The sequence below is a fragment of the Schistocerca gregaria genome, chromosome 5 (assembly GCF_023897955.1).
Source record: "Schistocerca gregaria isolate iqSchGreg1 chromosome 5, iqSchGreg1.2, whole genome shotgun sequence".
Taxonomy (NCBI): Eukaryota; Metazoa; Arthropoda; class Insecta; order Orthoptera; family Acrididae; genus Schistocerca; species Schistocerca gregaria.
Window position 1 is genome coordinate 240,929,371 of NC_064924.1, and position 22,343 is coordinate 240,951,713.

General features: G+C 39.4%; 1 protein-coding gene across 1 annotated transcript in view; it reads right to left on the reverse strand.

Moving 5' to 3' along the window:
- Nucleotides 1–22,343, reverse strand: part of LOC126272030 (collagen alpha-5(IV) chain-like) — a 545,215-nt gene that overhangs the window by 74,940 nt on the left and 447,932 nt on the right. Inside the window, exons 21-24 of the mRNA XM_049974535.1 lie at nucleotides 18,809–18,899; nucleotides 14,872–15,029; nucleotides 13,166–13,364; nucleotides 8,440–8,639 (exon numbers count right to left, since the gene is read on the reverse strand). Of these exons, the coding sequence (XP_049830492.1) occupies nucleotides 8,440–8,639; nucleotides 13,166–13,364; nucleotides 14,872–15,029; nucleotides 18,809–18,899 (648 nt within the window). The remainder of the gene's footprint in view (nucleotides 1–8,439; nucleotides 8,640–13,165; nucleotides 13,365–14,871; nucleotides 15,030–18,808; nucleotides 18,900–22,343) is intronic.

Genomic DNA, 22,343 nt, shown 5'->3' on the forward strand with positions numbered 1-22,343 from the left:
TATTTCTCATAAAAACTTGATTGCATCTAACACAATCCATACGGGGACTATAGACTGCTTGACACTTGGGACTGAAGACAGATTACTTGAACTGTTGCTGGAATCAAATAATATCTAGTGGGGCACAATTGGGATATCAGAAATATACAGAAAGGAGAGAGATAAGACAGAGCTACAGTTGTAGTAACCTGCCAGTTTCTACACCTATCGCCCACAGTACACATCAGTCAGGTCACTATGGCAAGCATAGTACACACCAACAATCAAACAGCATCTCTCACACAGAGGGCCACCATTCAGAGACTAGAAGTGATGTTGTCATTGCTGACAGCATGCAGCCCCAGTGTATGGAGCATAGCACATGGAGGGAAATGGAAGTAGCAGCAGTGTAACAAGCCAGTCAGGCTGTGGCAGCATGGACAGTGAACACCATTTCCTTCTTGTCTCTCTTGTTTCATACAGCATGAGTGGGCAACCTGCCCCAAGTGGTGGGCCTCTTGCTATTAATGTCAAAGAATGGGTCCCATAATGGCAGTACGTCAATATCTACCCTCTCAAGAGACAGTGCAGAAATCAGTGGACATTGATATTCATACTGTTTCATCATTGTCTTCACCTTTGTCTGAAAGTCAGAATAAACTTTTCATTGAAATCTGGGTAATGGATCAGCCATTATGATTACAAGTCACATCATGGGCCACCGTGTCTCCATCCAACTCACAGGCGTTTGCCAGGCTTTGGTATCTACCATTGTCACATGTCTAGCATCGGTTGGTAAACTATAACAAACAGCACATTTGTATTCTCAGACAATTCATGGCTGACACATTTTACAAGTCAGCTGTTCATTCCATTGGGTAATGGTGGTTAATGATGCAAGTAAGGGAAAATCTATTTGGGTTAGATCTTTTCATTTTTTTATTTCGGATGTTGTCCATGTGGTGCCAGACCAAGTGCCTTATCAAGAATTCAGTTCCTTGTGTTCTGAGCTTCCAGGTATGTTTGCCAAAGGATTAGGTCATGCAAAAAATTTTGCATCACACAACAGTCTCAAACCCTCTGCCCACCCTCGCTCTTTTTAGGCACAGCCAATACCAGTAGCTGTATGTGACCACGTCAAGATGGAGCTGAATTGCTTAAGGTAATTGGAAGTGATTAGACTGATTTCTTCAAGTCTGGCCAACTTTGGCTCTATGGTGACTTCAAGGTCACTATTAATGCATTTATAGACATTTACCCTTTACCTCACCCAAAGGAATTGTTCACAAAGTTGGCTGGAGACCACTTCTTTTTGAAAATCAACTTGGCAGATGCCTACCTTCAGATTGTGTTGAAGACGGCATGAAAACAGTTACTTATGGTTAATATGTCTTTTGGCCTCTATCAATGTGAACAGATAATTTTTTGGTTTGCTATAGCACCTGCCATCTTTCAACATTTTTAGAACAAGTTACATCGGGTGTCCCTTAATGCATCAACTATCTTGATGACATCTTTGTTACAGGTGCTAATGTGTTGGATCACCTATGTAACGTCTGTGTTATGTTTACTGTTCTATAGCATGTGGGCCTCGAATGTAAGTCTCACTTTTTCCAGCCTTCCATTGTTTATTTGAGTCATAAAATTTCCCCACAGGGCGTGCACCCCCTGGAACATGTCACCACCATTACAACTTTGCCCTGTCAATCTAATTTACAAGAACTTCAGGTGGTGTACTGTTACAAGTTCATTCCAAGAGCAGCTACTATCACACATCCCTTGCATCTGTTGCTCTGGAAACATGCTCTTTTTGTTTGGTCTGCTGCTTTTTAGCATGTTTTTGTTCAGCTTAAGGATAATTTTTGCTCTGTGCTGTGTCTTGCAACATTTCAACCTGACAAGCATCTGGTCTTGGCCATGGACACATCTAGGTACAGGGTGGGAGCAGCCCTGGCCCATCATCATTCAGATAGCTCTGAACAGCCTATTGCTTTTGTATCAAAAACACTCAACATGGCTTGGCAACATTTTTCTTGGATGGAAAAAGAAGTTCTTGCTATTGACTATGCCCTAAAAAATTTTCAGGCGATCTTGTATGGTGCAAAATTTCATTTAATTTCCTGTTTGCCCATCAGAATCCTTACCAGAGGATCATCTTCAGAATTGGTGTCTCTTCTTGTCCCAGTACAATTACAAGATCCATTTTCATTTCTATGTAGCAACATGCAAATGTGGATGTACTGTTCCAAGTCTCCGTAGGCACTGACCCCTTGTTTGACGAGGAGGAACTGATTTGTTTTCAACTGTGTAGGGAAGTGAGGCACATGGCGGATGGCATCCCCATCACCAGTTCCCCTATTGCCACTGCCTTGACAGCAGGTCTGGTGCTCTGACAGGTCATTTGCTGGATCCAACATGGTGGTGCAACTCTCTACCAGGCCAGGCATCAAACCGGCATTGGAATTATTATGTGTTGCACAATTGCCTCCCCCTCTTGGATGGCATTATTCTATTGTCAACAGAAGGGTTAACTCTCCTCATCGTGCGTGGATCAAGCTCTCTGGTGTGGGAGGTCCTCCACTTATTACATCAATGTCACTGAGGGATCTCTTGCACAAAACTGTTGGCTCGCCTCCATGTGTTTTGGCTGGGCATTATCAGGGGGTGGAACACCTCGCCAATCATGGCCAGCCCCTACAGACACTTCAGAGAGGGTCCACATTGATTTCACTTGTCCTCTTTTAGACACTTTCTAGTTATTGGTCACTGATACAATTTCTGGTTTTCCTTACATCATTCATTGTCTGTTGTTACAGCAGATGCAGCTGTAAAGGCACTCTCAAAGATATTTTCCATAGAAGGCTTTCCTTGCACCCTGGTTTGGGACAATGGTGCTCATTTCATGGCGCTATCTTTCAAGGACTTTTCAACACACAATGCCATTCCCTACTTCATGGTGCCTCCCTTCCATCTGTAGTCTAACAGTGAGACAGAACACCATGTTTGAACATTTAAGATGCAAGCATGCAAGTACATCAAATAATTGCCAGCTGAGGAGGCTTTCTCATTCCTTTTAAGCTCTTACAGAATGACGCCAATTGGAGCCAAGAATCCTGCTGAGCTCCTGCTTGGTAATCACTTGTATCCCAGGATGGGTGCTGGATCCCTTCCTCATGCCACGGATGTGACACTTCATTCGTCAGTGACCCTGCCCACTTCCGGGCTTGGGCAGGCCTGACCATCTACATCTACATCTACCATGCCCACCTAGTCTGGCAGCCAGGGTTTTATCAGCACTGACAATGGGTTTGCTTCCTGTGTCCAGTACGGGTGCCTCACACTGTGCTGAGCCAGTACCTCCACTAGTGGGGATGGTACCTGTATCTTTGTTACCAGAGCCTGTCCTCGTCAGTCTGCTATCATTACTCCTCATCCAACACCACTCATCATGGGCTCCGATATCCAGATGATTCCTGCCCTCTACTGCCAGTCCTGTCCACCTGTCACCCCAGGATCTAATGGCAATTCAGATGCTCTCATCCCATTGATTTTGACTGTATGTCCTGGTCCAAGCAGATCAGAAAACTTTCGAACCTTTCCACCTTTGGCTGCTCTTCCACCACCTCATCCCCCGTCCCCTACATGTCTTCGCAGAAACCGTGGACGTCTCTGCAGTAACAGCATCACAGACACAAACACCAACACCTGTTCCTCCCCCACCTCCATCCCCAAAAATAGAGGATTGTAGTAACCCATCAGCCCCTACACCTGCATCTGCTATGGAAATAACTCAGGCCTCTAAGCAAAATATAGTACAGACCGACCGCTGGCCACAGCTACTGCAGCACCCAAGAGGGGGAGCCCAGTTACCAACTGCATTTACCTGTTCTGCCATGCACATGCGATAGGACTCTAGTGACACTGGGTGGGACAGCGTCCTTATAAGGCCACGTATGAGCCTCTGGGCTATTAGTTGTCAAATGTATTTGTTACTTGTAACTACATCCAGTGTAATTCAGTTTTTGTCACTCCATGACCTAATAATCATAATCATTTTCTGATCATGTTTCCTTGTGTTCCTAGTTACAACAACAGTTGAGAAACATCTTTTTATGCAGGTAAAACCAAGGTGGTTCATCATTATAAAGGCAATTAAAAATAGAAATGTTGATATAAAAGGAATTCTCAGACTGAATGCTATTAAGGATAAATGAAATATAATCATCAGAAATGGTGCAAGTTTATGCCCCACTTAATTTGCACTCTGATAATGATGTTGATCATCTTTACAAGGAGTTACAAGTTTTGTTCAATAAAAGTAATGCAGACATAATTACAGATAACTTTAAAGCAAAAGTGGGAACAGAGTTGAAAAATCTCTCTTCAGTGTAGGACACTTTGTATTCAATGTTAGGACCAACAGAGGAGACACGCTATAGTGAAAGAAGAGATCTAATGGTTAAGTGAGCTTGGCACAGTAGCTTCGCACATCTACCAGAACCAGTCATATAACATGATTTTTATATGTCTTTACACCAACATTTCAGTGTTGCCACACCTCTATAGATCACTTCTGTACAGCCAGCAATCATTTTCATTTCATAGTTTAAAATTGGCAATAGTACTGAGAGCTGTAGGGGCTCTTTGTTCTCAAAATAAAGTATAGTGGAATTAACCAAGATAAACCTAATGTACACCCCACCCCCAGTCAAACTATTGGTTAGTTCATTAACCAGGATACCAATGTGGCTGGGAACCCAAAGAAAATCAATCGAACGAGCAGTAGCACTAAGATCATCAGAAACCAAGTGGTGGGAAAAACACTGAGCAACAGTCTGAAGGCAACTAATTCAGTCTGTACATAACAGAACTCAGGTGAGGGACAGCTGTTTAATAAAGCAAAGGGCCTGATAGATGGCCATCAGTTTCATGGTAAAGACCCCACATATGGCTGTTCCATACCAATAGAAGATGTGAAGACATATTCCACTTGATTGGCAGATTTAGAGCCATCAGTCCAAAAAGCAATAGCATCCTGAAACTCCTGTAAGAGCAGGCAAAACAAACAATGGAGCACAATTGGAGTGATGGAGGTTTTTGGACCCCAGAAGAGATCCATCCAAATCCAGGGATAAGTAACTAACCAAAAGGGTGAGGGTGGGGGTGTCAGGTAATATCATGGGGAAGGGGACAAGAAGGGGAGACGGAAATCACAGCAGAGCTGACATTTTTTATGTGACCAGAAATTGGAAAGAAAACTGGAAGGATCATCTACCCCACAATGTCCACCTAATTATTTTTATCTTCCCTATTATGAATAGTCAAGACTAAACGACATCTAAAGAGGGCAGTAGAGATATGACAGTGTCTTTAAGACATGAGGTTACTGACAAAGTGCTGGCATGTGGTTGTGATGCGGAGGAACAGGCAATAATACACATTGTGGAGAACTGTCCACTTCATGCATTTAAATGTGATCTAAAACATCTGTATGAAATAACGAGTCATGGCATATGGTTGCAAAATATAAACATTAATTTTTACATCTGTGGTGTACGTATTTGTATGTGTTCAGTAATGTCAATCCTAGTTGCCATAATAACAGTTAAAAATACATTAACTGTAGCAGTACTTACATATACACGAAACTTCCTGGCAGATTAAAACTGTGTTCTGGACCGAGACTTGATTTCGGGACCTTGCCTTTTGTGGGAAAGTGCTCTACCATCTAAGCTACCCAAGCACAGCTCATGCCCCATCCTCACAGCTATACTTCCGCCAGTACTTCGTCTCCTACTTTCCAAACTTCACAGACGCTCTCCTGCAAACCTGGTTTGGTCCCGAGTTCAAGTCTCGGTCCAGCACATGGTCTTAATCTGCCAGGAAGTGTCACATCAGCGCACACTCAAGTGCAGAGTGAAAATCTCATTCTCGAAACATCCCCCAGGCTGTAGCTAAGCCATGTCTCTGCAATATCCTTTCTCCCAGGAGTGCTAGTTCAGCATGGTTCGCAGGAGAGCTTCTGTGAAGTTTGGAAAGTAGGAGACGAGGTACTGGCAGAAGTAAAGCTGTGAGGACGGGGTGTGAGTTGTGCTTGGGTAGCTCAGATGGTAGAGCACTTTCCTGTGAAAGGCAAAGGTCCTGAGTCTGAGTCTCAGTCCAGCACACACTTTTAATCTGCCAGGAAGTTTTATATAAGTGCACACTCCGATGCAGAGTAAAAATCTCATTCTGGTTTACACATACATATCACCAACTTCACCTTCAAAATTAACAAGGAAATCTTTTACAGTGTAAGAAGAAGAAAAAAAGAAAGAAATCATCAGCTGATATTTTTCTTTGAAATAGAATGCTATATAGTTCACATACTTTTTCAAGCTTATGCTTGTGGCACAACACTTCCATCTAGAGAAGAAGAGAGTCATGAGAATATAGTAATAGACTGTGCAAATACTACATAAATGAGGGGCAACCTTCAGAGATCAATCAAGATATCCTGATAGTCAGTAGCTCAATTTCATGGAATAGGCTGGAGCACTATCATTCTATATAACCACAGGTAGTGTACTGCTCATCTAAGCATGCCAACTAGGCAACTGACTGATACACTGGCCACTTCCAGAAGTCACTGGTGCTAAGTACTACTGTTAATATTGATATGAGTAAAAGTGACACAATGCCGATTATCAGAATCTTTGGAACAGGAGGTTCAGAAGCTGTAAGTTCACAGCATTAGGTAACTAATGCCATTCAAAGATTACAACAAAGCTACACATGAACAATGATAACTACAGGTGACTGTCAGCTTGATCACAGGGCACTGAAATAGGCAACAGGACACAACTACGTTGAGCATAGCAAAGAGCACTAGGACACAGACTATCAGTCTCAGTTGTCAACAAATATATTTATGGAGGATCACATACTCATAATGTGTGTTCTGTTAAAAAAACAACACTCTAGTAAATAAAAACACTGGTCACAGATCTGGATGAAAGCAAATCAAATGGATCTGTGTTCTGGCCTCTTGTGAACTGCAATGTCAACTAGCATCCCAATGGCTTTTATCTGGATAAATGTGAAAGAACCCTACAGCTGTGCACAAAATATCCCATTATCATTGTTATAGCCACGTGCAGTGCACAGCAGAGAATGGAGATGCGAAGCCGCCAGGCAGGGGAGCTGCTGGAGGTATTGCTAACTACGAACAGACAGGACAGATGAACAGGTGGGGGACAACAGATACTACGACTGACCAGGACACGATACGAGGCAAACAAGCAGTAACTGAGGGGATGAACACAGCAAGACAACCACAATGCGGCAATACTCCAAACAATGACAGTAGGTATCTAAACTGGAGCACAGTACAGCTGAGATGCACACACGAACTACGGCGAGCACCATACTGCCAGTGTAGTGCCGCACACACGCCTAAATACCTGACCACAGGAAATGTGACTGGCTGCAGACTTCATGTGGAATACAGAGTGGCACATTCACACAGTGAGGCTCGTGGTGCAGGCACATGCGAGCACAGAGACCCCTAGTGGGTATCCAGGTCCACACCCTCTGGTCCACATTCAACTTCCGTGCCTTCCAACTCCAGAATCATGGTAATGGATTGCTGGTGAAGGCAGGAATCAAGATGGCTGGTCATATGAATCTTTATATCATCCAAAATGGTTCTTTGCCATTTCAAATCACATACAGAAGATCTTGCAACTTCCATTTTGTCCTGTGTTGGTACAAATGGCAAAAATTTCTTTTTTATACAGAGCAAGGCAGTGCAATGGTTAGCACACTGTACTTGAATTCGAGAAGACAATGGTTCAAATCTCTGTCCAGCCATCCAGATTTAAATTGTCCATAATTTCCCTAAATCACTTAAGGAGAATGCCTGGATGGTTCCTATGAAAGGGAATGGCTGATTTCCTTCCACATCGCTCCCTAATCTAAGATTGTGAATAACCTCATTGTCATTAAACATTGATGTTAAACTCTAATCTTCCTCTTTTTTTAAGGATGACAGTGCTCATCTTCATGTACAGATGTATTGCATTCAAATGCCAGGACCTGCCAGCTTGCTGGATATAAATCTGATTGAAATTGTATGGGATTCTCTAGGAAGACATATTTCAATCAAGCCAGGACCTTCCATGGCTACTCCAGACTTGGCTATTTCCCTTCTTGAGTAGTGGCAAGTAAGTTAGTAATGCAGGGGCAAAACTGTGGTGGTCATTTGTAGTGATCACACACTATAATGAGGGATCTTAATAAATAAGATATTTCACTCGTGCAAAAGTTCTGCTTTTGTGTCTTGAATCATGCAGAAAAGAGTTACAATTTATTTTGTAACTTTTGTTTTTGGAATTGTGACAAGTAGCATCAGAAATACTTGTACTTAAAAAATGCACTGTATCACTTTATTGTTGTCGTAAAGAGTCATTACTGGTTTACCTTAAAACCTGGGAGCCCTGACTGGCCCGAGTCTCCACGATCTCCCTGGAAACCAATTACACCATTCAGTCCTGGTTCTCCTGGTTCTCCTTTAGTTCCAGGTGCAAACTGGCTAAAACCTGGATCCCCTCTAAAGCCTTTTGGTCCTTTGGGTCCTGGGGTACCTCTCAACCCTGTCTCTCCAACATCTCCCGGAATACCTTAAAGCATTTATTAATTAATTCATATGTTCATCCTCACATTGTTTTGTAAATTACAACTTACAAAAAACAGATAAATATAATAAATGGATACACAGAAACACCAAGAATTCTACACTTTAGCTTTTTTTATTTTTATTTTTTTTATTTTTATTTTTTTAAGCCCAAAGCAGAACAGTGGACACAAAAATAATAACTTGCACTTTAAAACAGTAAATTTAAAAACTTGTATAATAAATGGACAGAAAATTGACTAAAGAGAGAAATAGAAATATTGTATGGAGCAACTGCAAATAAAAACACTTGTGTCCTTAAGGCAATGAGGGTGATGAATATAAAATTTGACTGTATATTATTATTGCTATTATTAAATTTAGTTATTACAGAATACAAATGTTTTATTCCACCATTGAGCATACTTACATCCAATTGGTGTCATCAGTGTTAACATAATAATAATAATAACAATAATAATAATATAAACTTCAAATGACATTTGTTCAAATGTAAATAATAACAAGAAGTTTCCTAATAGATCAATTACAAGATAAATGACTACATAATTCAGTGAATGACAAACAAATAATCAAGCAGATAATTAATAATAAGTACATGAAACAGAAATAAAATAGTTGCACAGTGTGGCATATGTATAGTTTGCATTTAATTATAGTTCGTACTCATAAGGAAAATGGGTCATTTGTCACATACTCAAGGATCTCTTGAGCAGAGTAAATTACTTTACTTTTGATCCACCTCAAAAGACTGATTTTAAATTTATTTACTGGCACTTTGTAGGCATTTTCAAGTAATTTGTTGAAGTAGACAGGACCAAGATATTTGTAGCTGTTATGTGCCTTTGCAAGCCTAGCATATGGTATATTAATTGTATGTCCACTTCTTATGTTATGATCATGAACTGTTCTCCTTTAGTTAAATTTACTCAGATTCTCTTCAACGAGACAAGGCGGTTGTAAATATACAGGCCAGACACTGTCATTATATTTAGTTTCTTAAAATAATCTCGACATGATTCATATGGGCTAAGTTCTGCTATGCACCTTATGGCTTTCTTTTGCCATTTAAACACTAATTTTGGGCCTACGGAACTGCCCCATAATAGCATTCCATAACTCAGGTGCGAATGGAAGAATGCAAAATATGCATACAACAGAAGTTCTTTATTGACACGGCTCCTCAGCTTGTACAGCAGATATATGGCACATGCCAATTTGCCACATATCTTCCCTAAGTAGGAATCCCAGTTGAGCTTTTGACCTACATGGAATCCTAATAATTTCACTATTTTATTATCATGACTGGGAGTATTCAGAATGAATACAAAGCTTCAGTTTTACTACCATTCTTCTGCAGTACATTTTCTTCAAACCAAGTAGTGCACCTCTCCATTGCCACTGCCATGCTGGGTTGCACATTTTCAAGATTGGTATCACATATGATGAGTGTTGTGTCATCAGCATATAGCACTGCATCACAGGATACAACTGCAGGTAAATCATTTATATAAATAATGAAAAGGAAAAGTCCAAGAACAGACCCTGAAGGTACGCCCTTTACAACTGGGAGACATTCTGCCATTTGGTTATTTCCCTTAACTAATTGTTTTCTATTGCCCAAGTATGACTTCATTAGGCATAGGGCATTCTCTCTCACTCCACAGTGGTACAGTTTTCTTTTCCTTTCTTTCTTTTTTTTTTAATGAGAATATTGTGGGAGACCACATCAAAAGCTTTCCTGAGATCCAACAGTATTGCACAGATAATATTTTTAATTTCAGAACAATGGTATATTTTTGCTACCATACTCTCAACTGCATTGACTGTAGAAAGGCTGGATCTGAAACCACACTGCTAGGAGGTGAGTATATCATTATGTTCAAAATATTGAATCATCCGTTTATGCATGCAGTATTCTATTATTTTTGATATTATGGATATAAGTGATATTGGTCAATAGTTATGTGCTGATGCTATATCTCCTTTCTTATGTACTGGTTTCATTACAGATATCAGTGGTAGTTCATAAATTTATTTAAGCACCATTATTTATTTGCTGCTGTGACTTGGCAATTAAACTGGAATTAATCTGATATTGATGAAAGCAAGTAAATATTTTTCTGGCTTGGTTATTACCAAGGCAATTGTAATTTAGAGAAGTGTAGCATGGCTTGCAAAATGTTCATATTACAATTTGGCAAATTTTTCAATAATTTTGATTTTTTTAAACAAATTCATAATAACTGCTTTTAACATCAGGTTATAATCAGTATTTTATGATTCTTTTCTCATTAGTCACATAGTATATGTGACTAAATGATTGACATTTTCTTTAATAAAATGATTTTTTTCAAACAGTGATTCATAACATATTTCATATTCCTTTAAAAAAAGTTCAAACACTTGTTTGCAATATGTACTTTCATAGAACTGATGAAAAAGAAATACTTCAGTAAAAATCATTCTTGCCCTCAATAGACTACAAAATATCACTGGCTAAGGAGGTCAACCATGCTGTGTGTTACTGTTTCCAGCAGTTACTTCCTGCTTAGTACTAACATAAGCCTGTGATCACATGCTTAAACCAGTCCACTCCAAGCAGCAGTCCAATCACATCATTACTAGCAGCAACATTAAGTCTGCACCACTACACTTGCCACCAGTGCTAAAGCTAACAATAGTTCTTGGACTTAGATCACTAACACACTGTTTTGCATAATCTGCTATCATTAACTTTCAGTGAGCCTGTTGCTGATTCTATTCCAGATTTACATAACTCATAATTTTTCAGTCTTGTCTTTTAATTCAAACATTAAGCCATTATTCACTGTCTCATTGAGTTAATGTTTCCATCTGCAATTCACGACAATAACTAGTTTACATAAATTTATTGTTGTCTAGACCTAGATCAGAATAACAAAGTGCCTGAAAGCTAGCTGCCTACAAGACAACAACCATAGCAAGAACCAATCAGAGCACAAGTTTGGTCACATCTTACATCCTCTGCAGAGTCATCACATTGCTGTTACCTCTGCTGCTAGCTATAAATCGGCTGTGAGCAAAAACTGAGCTCTGTGAAACAATTTGGTCTTACATGCTTTGTTACTCAGTGTGGTATGTTTCTTGCATGGAATGTGTGAACCTAACAGTGAAACTGCATACGAAAATGCAAGACTATTGTGAGCCTGCAAAAAGAAATGAAACTTGCACATTAACAGCTAACATATGAATGTAGTCAATATAGAACTGCACAACTACTGGTACTGGAGCCATATTGCAATTACATGCAACAACAAACTGGCAACACCCCCAGCCTCTTCCATTCCCAGATATAAATTATTTTTTATTCTGATCCAGGTATAGTTTTACAGTTTGTGTGTCAGTTTTTGGATTCAATAGGTTACTATCCTTCAAAGAAGTTACCAGCGACATGACTGTGTCATTTCTATATGTGATGAAACAGTAGAATATCTGCAAAAGTGTATGTGGATTGTTCATTGTTGTGTAAAGAAAGAGTATGGCACCTCACTAAATCCCTTTAGGCATTTCCCTGTTTTAAGAGTGACATAATTTGTCATGGGGGCTACCACTTGTTAAAAGGCAGGTAATAAAATACTACACAACACCACACCATGTGAACAAATTAGCAACATCTTATTTCAAACAATTACAAGCACTATTCTTCAAAATAGTAAAAAGGTCTTGCTAAATATATATGCTACCACTTCTTTCATAATACTACTTGCAAATTAGTTTCCAAACATACAGTACAGTACACACCAGGATGTTAACACCACAGTTCTATAGCGTAATCATATCCCTTTTACCACAGAGATTCTGCCTAGGTCCACAATGAACCTTCAGTTTCCACCTGTATGGTGAAACTTTTGCTTTGGTTTAAATTGTTTCAACAATTTTGACAAATAACCAAATGTTAGTTCCTTCCTGTGCTTAGGGCATTCTAAGAGAATTTTAGGGACATTGTATGGTAGGCATTTCTCTATTTTTATGAAATGTACAGAATCTATCATGATGTGATGTTTCTTTAGTATAGGGAACACAATATTCAAGAAGATTTAATCATAAAACTATCTCACAAATTATTTAGTATTACGGCATGTTTAGCAATATCCAGTAGCACTCATTTCCTCTGCATTCAGACAAAAACAACCTGAATGAAGCACATTAAAATTCACCACTAAAGTATTTTGCTAACAGTTGAACAATCTGGACTGTGTGTCATTAAAAAGCCTCTTTTCTCCCTAAGTAAATGACTTTATGGCATTATCACATTGTGTGGTGATATGTGCATTAAAAAGCTTGAGTCACCAACTCATGACAGGGTCTTTTCTTATCTTCACAGTGGATGTTTGGGGAATTGAAAGAAGTTGTGATAGTGTGGTACATGTGAGAAACACTAGGTCTACTTTTTAAGATACAGACAGCAGTCACAATTCCAACCCACATCAAGGAAAGAAAAACAGAAGAGAGAGAGAGAACTGTCTGTACCTGGTCTGCCCATTAATCCTGGATCTCCATCTCCTCCTCTCATGCCTTTTGGCCCTTGGAGGCCTGGGTAACCATCATCACCCCTCTGTCCCTTCAAACCAGGTATACCATCTCTCCCCTTCAAACCAGGGTAACCTTTGGGGCCCTGTTCTCCTTGTACGCCCTTAGGACCATTGGGTCCAGGGTCCCCAGGCAAGCCCTGAAAATAATCAAAATGAGAGAAAATCAAAAATTGATGTAGTTTCAAACATTTATAGTTACTGAACAGGTTTAAATTGCATAGTATCTCACTTCTCTCAGTACATAGCAAGGGTACACATTTGAATAGCTGTCATTTCTTTCTGCATAATATGTGTTCACTAAACAGTTTACAATTGCCTATTCTCTATTAAAGTGTAGAATATATTTTATGGTCATGAACATACCTTGATTCATGCAAATTTTTTTGTATTTGTACTGCATTTTTCACAAGAGTATTCATAAAGTGCAAAGCAAACATTGTTCATAAAAATGATCTCACAGATATAGTCTAAAAAAGCACAAAAAATTCTATTTAGAGTGTTATTTCCCATTGAAGTGTAGAATTTATTTTATGGTCTTGAACTTACCTTATTCACACAAATTTTCTTGTATTTTCACTGCATTTTTCACAAGAGTATTCATAAAATGCAAAGCAAATAATGTTCATAAAAATGTTCTCACAGATACAGTCTAAAAAAGCACAAAAAATTATATTTGGAGGACTTTTATCTCAGGAAAAGTGTTATTTCTGCTGAGACAAACTCTAGAGCTCTTCACAAACTTCTATATAATGCAAAAAATAGAACCCTATGAGGGTGTTTAACATTATTTTGGAAAAAAAAAAATGAAGTGATCATATGGCATTGTTGGCCAGGAGGCCCCATGCAGGGAAGTTTGGCCACCGCATTGCAAGTCCTCTCACTTCAGTTTCGAAAAAAAAAGTAATGCTAAGCAACCTAATATTTTCTTCACATGATACAGAAATGTTTCCGTCTATGAGGCAGGCTGCCATTCAGAATTGGTACACAATGAATTGTGGAATGCCCCAGCCACAAATTAATTAGTTGATGCCTTTCAATACATCATCAGACATAGCTGTGGTAAGAACAAAGACATACAATACAAAAGATACCTCCAGTCAGATACATGCAACAGTGGACAACAATTTCCAGCAATATTTACAATGAAGTAAAGTGGGCAGATAAGATACTGAAAATATATCTCCCTTATACATGGAGCCAGGTGCCAAATTGATTACATGTAAAGATGTATGGCTCCATGTATATGAGAGTTATATTTTCAGTAACTTATGTGGTCACTTTTGTGTGTTTCTTTTTTGTACTTCATTGTAAGTAATGATTGGAACTGTTGTCCACTGTCCCATATATTTTTCCTGAAATATATTATAGATTGTATGACTTTGTTCTTACCACAGCTACATCTGACGATCATTATACAAAATAATTTGTAACAAATACCTTCCGTAATTCATTGTGTGGCAAACTAATATTTGCTTTTTTCTTCATAACTTCCCATTCAGTAAGGTCAGCAGTCACAGAAAGTAATATGTGAAACAAATTCCAAAATGTTTATTTCAATGTAAGATGTCACAAAACAACATTAAATGGTTTTCAACTCTCAACACTGAGCTTTTAAATCATAGGAACTCTGTTTATGGTACTTACATTCCTGCCTCTTATTCCCGGTAGGCCATCAAATCCACGGTCTCCCCTGAAGCCTTTGAAGCCCTGTGGGCCAGCAGTAGATATTCCATTGTCTCCTGGCTGCCCTTTCAGACCATTCAGTCCTGGTAATCCCTGAATTCCCTCAGCTCCTTTGAAACCTAAAGAACAAGCAAAAACAGTTAAGAATTTTTAGCATATCGCAGCTCTGTCAGCAACTGTGATAGACTAAGACATTGCAAGATCTGCCTCAGTTGTGCCAATTTTCTGGTCTTTACCCAGATTTTGGATAGAATAATTTAGCCTTTTTTCAGAAGCATAAAATTACTATAACATGCCAGAGTAAGCACAATCAACATTAAAAATTAAAACCTATATATATCAACCACCATATTTCTCTTGGTCGCCGCATACCATTTTCAGACATCAAGCACCGCACTTCCCTTTAAATTTAAGTTTGGCCTACTACTCTTTCATGAGAGTTTGGACACCTTTATAGTTGAATTTAACAATTATGTAGCACAGTAAAGTAAAACTTAGCTGCTTTAAATGCTTCCCCTTTCAATGATAACGATAATGTTACACGCATATTGCGTTACTTACAATGTTACCTGTGGAAGATTATTCCCGACAAAGGTACATTGTAGATTATATGTTAGTACACTTGACCTATGTCGGTCAGTAGCACATAAGCGTGATGACGGAGATGTTGTACCCTCCACCACACTTTAATTAATATACATGACCTATGTTGGTTAATAGCATAGGTGAATTTAACAATTATGCAGCATAAATATTTCCCCTTTTAATGATAACAATAACATTACACGCATATAGCATTACTTACAATGTTACCTATAGAACATATTTCCCATCTAACAGACATCATAGACTATATTTTAGTATACTTGACCTAGGTCGGTCAATAACACTTAAGCGTGATGACAGAGACATTGTACCCTCCACCACACTTTAATTAATATGCTTGACCTATGTTGGTCAATAGTAGTAGTGTGATGACAGGGGCGTTGTATGCCCAGTTACATCCTAATACCATTATAGATACTGAGTAAGGATTTAAATAAGTGAGACAAGTAAAGTGCTCACTGCTAGTCATGTCCGGTGGGGATACTTTACACGATGACCATATGTGCATAAAGTCGTAAAGGTAATCCTTAAACTTTATATACCCATCAAGTAAATTTCCTACAATTTAATACAATTTGCGTATAGTTGACACACATAGGGATTGCATCTACATAATGCTTAGTTTGCTTAAAATTACAGTTTTCAGCTCCCAATACGTGATAAACAGACAGCCAATGATATACAGCCTTGACTCTCTGTATGCAGGGTCAGTGCCAACCTAGTTGCCCCTGCCAACCGACCACATGGCGAACTGATGCCAGGGCTGGACTTCAATTAAGTAGTTTTAATTAGACATGGTACCACAGTACTATAGGTTTTAATTTTTAATGTTGACTGTGCTTTACTCTGGCATGTTATAGTAATTTTATACTTCTAAAGAAGGCTAGATTATTCTAGCCAAAACCTGGGTAAAGACCAGAAAATTTGCGCAACTGAAGCGGATCTTGCAATATATTTTTCAAAAACAGTTAATTCATTATATGAGTCACTGGATATTGAAACTGTTATTATACTTGTTCTTTTTCTCTAACACATCAGACATCGTCATTAAGCTGAATAATTTCTAGAAAACATCACACAGCATTTATTATCATTAACACTTATCAAATGAAATAACCTCATAAGATAGGAGCATATGAATAACATTTTCAAGCATGAGAAAGACAATTTTCCATTGCTCTTCCTTCAGCTGGTTTCAAATTTTGTAAGAAAAGTGACATTAAAAAACTTAAACTTACTTATATAGAAAAGAAACAATCAGTATGCCAACAAAATTGTGGATTTGTTTCAATAAATTATATAATATTTTATCGTAAAATGAGAACAGAGAACATGGTGAAGCAGGTGTGTGACAACAGAAAACCCAAAATGACAAGTTTCAAACACAAATATTGTCTTCTTTACCACTTTAGCTATTTCTTTGTTATTAATATCACAAGGAGTTTTTACTACCCGGTTACTCAAAGAGACTTGCTTGCTAGCAAAACACAACAGTCAATCATTCTATTTTGCATATAGTAAATAAATATTTTTACTTTCCTCATAGTAATAATAATGCTTGCAGCATTTTAAAACTAAAACTTATATATAGAGCATGTAGGAGTTAGAATCACAGTTTGAATCTATTTTGATGCCTTATATATCTAACACCTCTCTTAATACAATGTTTGACTGACTTTACTTTCCTTTCACACCACTTATCATTGTTATACATTTTTCTTTGTCCTTATTGTGTTTGACTTACAATAAATAAATTACTCTGATTTGAGAAGATGAGCTCTGTAGCCAACTATTCGAACTTTCAAAGCTTGATCAATCTGTGTCAAATACATGATAGGAATACAAATACATGACAGGAATGCCCATTTGATAGTGAAAGTTCTAGCATAATATAAATACTTTAGGAGTAAATGAGACCACTAACCAAGCAGCACATGTATGGGATAGAAATGCGATACATGAGCACCAGAGCCAGTGAGTTCATGTGGCACACAATGATGATGATGTGAAGGTGTGGTTTGTAAGGGGGTGACAGGTCAGAGGAAGGGGAGACTATGGGACAGAGGATTGGGTGCAGTGGGAGATTGTAGGCAGGAGGATTATGGGAGTGAATGATGTGTTCCAAGGATAATGCCCATCTGCAAGGTTCAAAAAATCTGGTGCTGAGGGGAAGGATTCAATAGCACAGGTTTTGTAACAGCCATTGAACTCAAGCATGTTTGTTCAGCAGCATGCTTCAGCACTGGGTGGTCAATTCTGTTCTTGGCTACATTTTGGTGGTGACTATCCATTCTGGTGGACAGTTGGTTGGTGGTCACACTGACAAAAATGCTGTGCTGAAATTGCAGCAGAGGAGGATTAAATGACTGTCTGTCTTGAAGTTGTGAATTGCCATTCTTTCTTCTGTTGAGACATTTGCATTCTTGTCAAGGGACTTGGGGAAGGGTGGTCATGCTGTGTTAGAAGTAGGATATAATTTCTCAAAGGTGACTTGGGTGTGGTAGGTAAGGTCACACTTGGGTGGAGGTGTGAACTGCGAGAAGCGTGTTTAATTTTTGGAATTAGGGTGGCTTTTGTTGAAGGGAATGTTACCAAAGAAGTGTTTCTATTGTAGGGACCAGAAGGAGAGTAGGTCCTTGAGAAGTCCTGCTTCATTGAACTCGAGTGTGCGGCAGAATGTGAGTCCTTTGGGTAGAACTGTGCTGCACGAACTCACTGGCTCTAGTCCCAGAATATCACATTCCTATTCCATACATCTGTTGCCTCCATCTCTCACATTCCTATCCCACACACTGGCTGCCTCCCTCCAAGCCATCAGCTACCCCTCCCCAACCTCTCCTCCCACCTCTTCGTCCCTTTAACTGCTTGAACCAATTCAACATCTGACCCCAGTCCAATGACAGAACTTCAATCACGGTCCTGTGTGTTCATCCAGAGAGAGAGAGAGAGAGAGAGAGAGAGAGAGAGATTAAGCTAATTAAAGGATATGTCCGAAAGCTAGGAAGTTTTCCTTCATTATTGTGTGCCCATTGATGACTGAACACTTCTGCTAATCAGTGTGTGGTCTTCTTTACTCCTAAATCATTTACTATACCTTTTGATGATAATATGAATATTTTTGAGCCAAATGGCATTCACTTTGTATGAATTCAAAATTAATTGTTTCATTTTATGTACAACCACCTGTAAGCTCAACTGTCACAGTGAAAACCAATTATTTCAATGACTTTCTTACATCATTTACAAGTCAACTCATCAACTCTGCACAGAAGCTGTAATACAATATTTTTACCTGGTTCTCCTTGGTCTCCTTGTAAACCACTGAAAGATGGTTCTCCAGGCAAACCAGCCAATCCCGGTATACCAATGTCACCTCTTGGACCCTGTAATATATTAGTAGATGAGTTGGGATAGGCACAACAAAAAGACTCACAACTTAAAGCTTTTGGCCATTAAGGCCTTTGTCAGCAGTAGACACACACACACACACACACACACACACACACACACACACACACACACACACACACATTTACGTAAAAGCGACTTGCATACATGTCTGCAGTCTCTGAGAGCTGAAACCACACTGCAAACAGCAGCACCAGTGCATGATGGGAGTGGCGACTGGGAGGTGGTAAGGAGGAGGCTGGGGCAGGGAGGGGGAGGGATAGTATGGTGGGAGAGGCGGACAGTGAAGTGTTGCTGTTTAGACAGAGGGCAGGAGAGAAGGTGCAGAGGGGGAAGGGGTAATTAGCGGAAAGGAGAGAAATAAAAAGAAATTAAACGACTGGATGTTGTGGTGAAATGATGGCTGTATAGTGCTAGAATGGGAACAGGTAGGGGATGAGGACAGTGACTAACGAAGGTTGAGGCCGGGGTGGTTATGGGATGTAGGATGTATTGCAGGGAAAGTTCCCACCTATGCAATTCCGAAAATCTGGTGTTGGTGGAAAGAATCCATATGGCACAGGCTGTGAAGCACTCATTGAGATGAGGGATATCATGCTTGGTAGTGTGTTCAGCAACAGGGTGGTCCACTTGTTTTTTGGCCACAGTTTGTTGCTGGCCGTTCATGCGGACAGACAGTTTGTTGGTTGTCATGCCCACATAGAATGCAGCACAGTGGTTACAGCTTAGCTTATAAATTACATGACTGGTTTCACAGGTAGCCCTGCCTTTCATGGGATAGGTGATGTTAGTGACCAGACTGGAGTAGGTGGTGGTAGGAGGATGTATGGGACAGGTCTTGCATCTAGGTCTAAGGGATTGGGAGAAGGGGTTGTGTAAGGATGGACGAGTATTTTGTGTAGGTTCGGAGGACAGCGGAATACCACAGTAGGAAGGGTGGAAAGGATAGTGGGCAGGACATTTCTCATTTCAGGGCATATATAGACACACACACACACACACACACACACACACACACACACACACACACACACACACACACACACACACACGTGTGTGCGCAATGCACATCACCCGAGTAGCTCTTACACCCAACATCCACAACTATTTGTTGGGTGTATTCTAATTTTCTGTTAGTTAGTTAGTTAGTTAGTTATGTTTTCCATTGATCGATCTAACGGTAACCGTTGTCATGTGGAATGTGTCAAGTGCATTAGAAATGAACACATGAAACAAGGGGTTTAAACAAAATAAACTTAATGTTTTTATTACCTACCCCATTCCCTTAAATGGCACAAAATACATATATTACACCTATAGATTTATTTACACCTATTCAAGAATTCATCTGCGGTATAGAAAGAGTTGACAGACAGCATAACAGGGAGTCAACCTTTTTTACGAATAACTCCCAATCTCCTAATGGGAACCTGTACACTGTTGCTAATATCAACACTACATTATCTAGCTGTAGCTAACATGCACAAACTTCAAACTGCTGATCGACGCATAACTTGCTTACTTCTCCAGTTTTGTACTTATACCCTTGTTTTGTGTACATGGCAACTCCTCCTTTATCCATGCTAGATCTGCAAGTGTAAGATGCTGAATTATACCCATTTATACTGACACAGTTTCTACCTTCTACAGTTTGCTGTAGTACCATGGAAGTTATTCCCTGATGACTTAACACATGTCCTACCATCCTCTCTCTTCTTCTTTTCAATGTTTCCCACATGGTCTTTTCTTCGCCAATTCTGTAGAGAACCTCCTTATTGCTTATCGTACCTGTGTGCCTAATTTTCAACATCCCCCTGTCACAAACACTTTGATTCTTTTCTTTGCTGAATTTCCTACATGATTTACTACCATAAAATGTGTTGCTCCAAATGCACATTTTCAGAAATTTGTTCCCCAAATTTAAGCCTATGTTTGATACTGGCAGGCTTTCCAGGGTCAGGAATGCCCTCTTTGTTGTGCTAATCTGATTTTTATATGCTCTTTGCTTATCTGTCATGTGGTACTTTGCTTCCAAGATAGCACAATTGCTTAGCTTTGTATATTTCAAGGTCAATTTTGATGTTAAGTTTATTGCAAATCTCACTTCTGCTACTCCTCATCACTTTTGTCTTTCTTTGGTTTACTCTCAACCCATGTTTTGTGCTCATTATACTGGTCATTCCATTCTAAAGATCCTCCAATTCTTCTTCACTTGCAACGGCAATGTCATCCATGAATCTTATTAATAACATACTCTCACTCTGAGTTTCAATTCCGATCTTGAAACTTTCTTTTATATTCACCATTGCTTCTTCAATGTATAAAGTGAACAGTAGGCTGAAAGACTGAAACCTTATCTTACAACCTTTTTAATCCAAACACTTCATTCTTAATCTGCCCTCTTGGTTCTTATACCTTCCCATATAGCTTGTTGTTGTTGTGGTCTTCAGTCCTGAGACTGGTTTGATGCAGTTCTCCAAGCTACTCTATTCTGTGCAAGCTTCTTCATCTCCCAGAACCTACTGCAGCCTACATCCTTCTGAATCTGCTTAGTGTATTCATCTCTTGGACTCCCCCTATGATTTTTACCCTCCACGCTGCCCTCCAATACTAAACTGGTGATCCCTCGATGTCTCAGAACATGTCCTACCAACTGATGCCTTCTTCTAGTCAAGTTGTGCCACAAGCTCCTCTTCTCCCCAATTCTATTCAGTACCTCCTCATTAGTTATGTGATCTACCCATCTAATTTTCAGCATTCTTCTGTAGCACCACATTTTGAAAGCTTCTATTCGCTTCTTGTCTAAACCATTTATTGCCCACATTTCACTTCCATACATGGCTACATTCCACACAAATACTTTCAGAAACAACTTCCTGACATTTAAATCTATACTCGATGTTAACAAATTTTTCTTCTTCAGAAACACTTTCCTTGCCATTGCCAGTCTACATTTTATATCCTCTCTACTTCGACCATCATCAGTTATTTTGCTCCCCAAATAGCAAAACTCCTTTACTACTTTAAGCGTCTCATTTCCTAATCTAATTCCCTCAGCATCACCCAACTTAATTTGACTACATTCCATTATCCTCGTGTTGCTTTTGTTGATGTTCATCTTATACCCTCCTTTCAAGGCACTGTCCATTCCATTCAACTGCTCTTCCAAGTCCTTTGCTGTCTCTAACAGAATTACAATGTCATCGGTGAATCTCAAAGTTTTTATTTCTTCTCCATGGATTTTAATACCTACTCTGGCGATAGGCTACAACCCTGCCTCACCCCCTTCCCAACCACTGCTTCCCTTTCATACCCCTAAACTCGTGTGACTGCCATCTGGTTTCTGTACAAACTGTAAATAGCCTTTCGCTCCCTGTATATAGCTTATTCATACTTTTTTTCAGAATTTCAAGCATCTT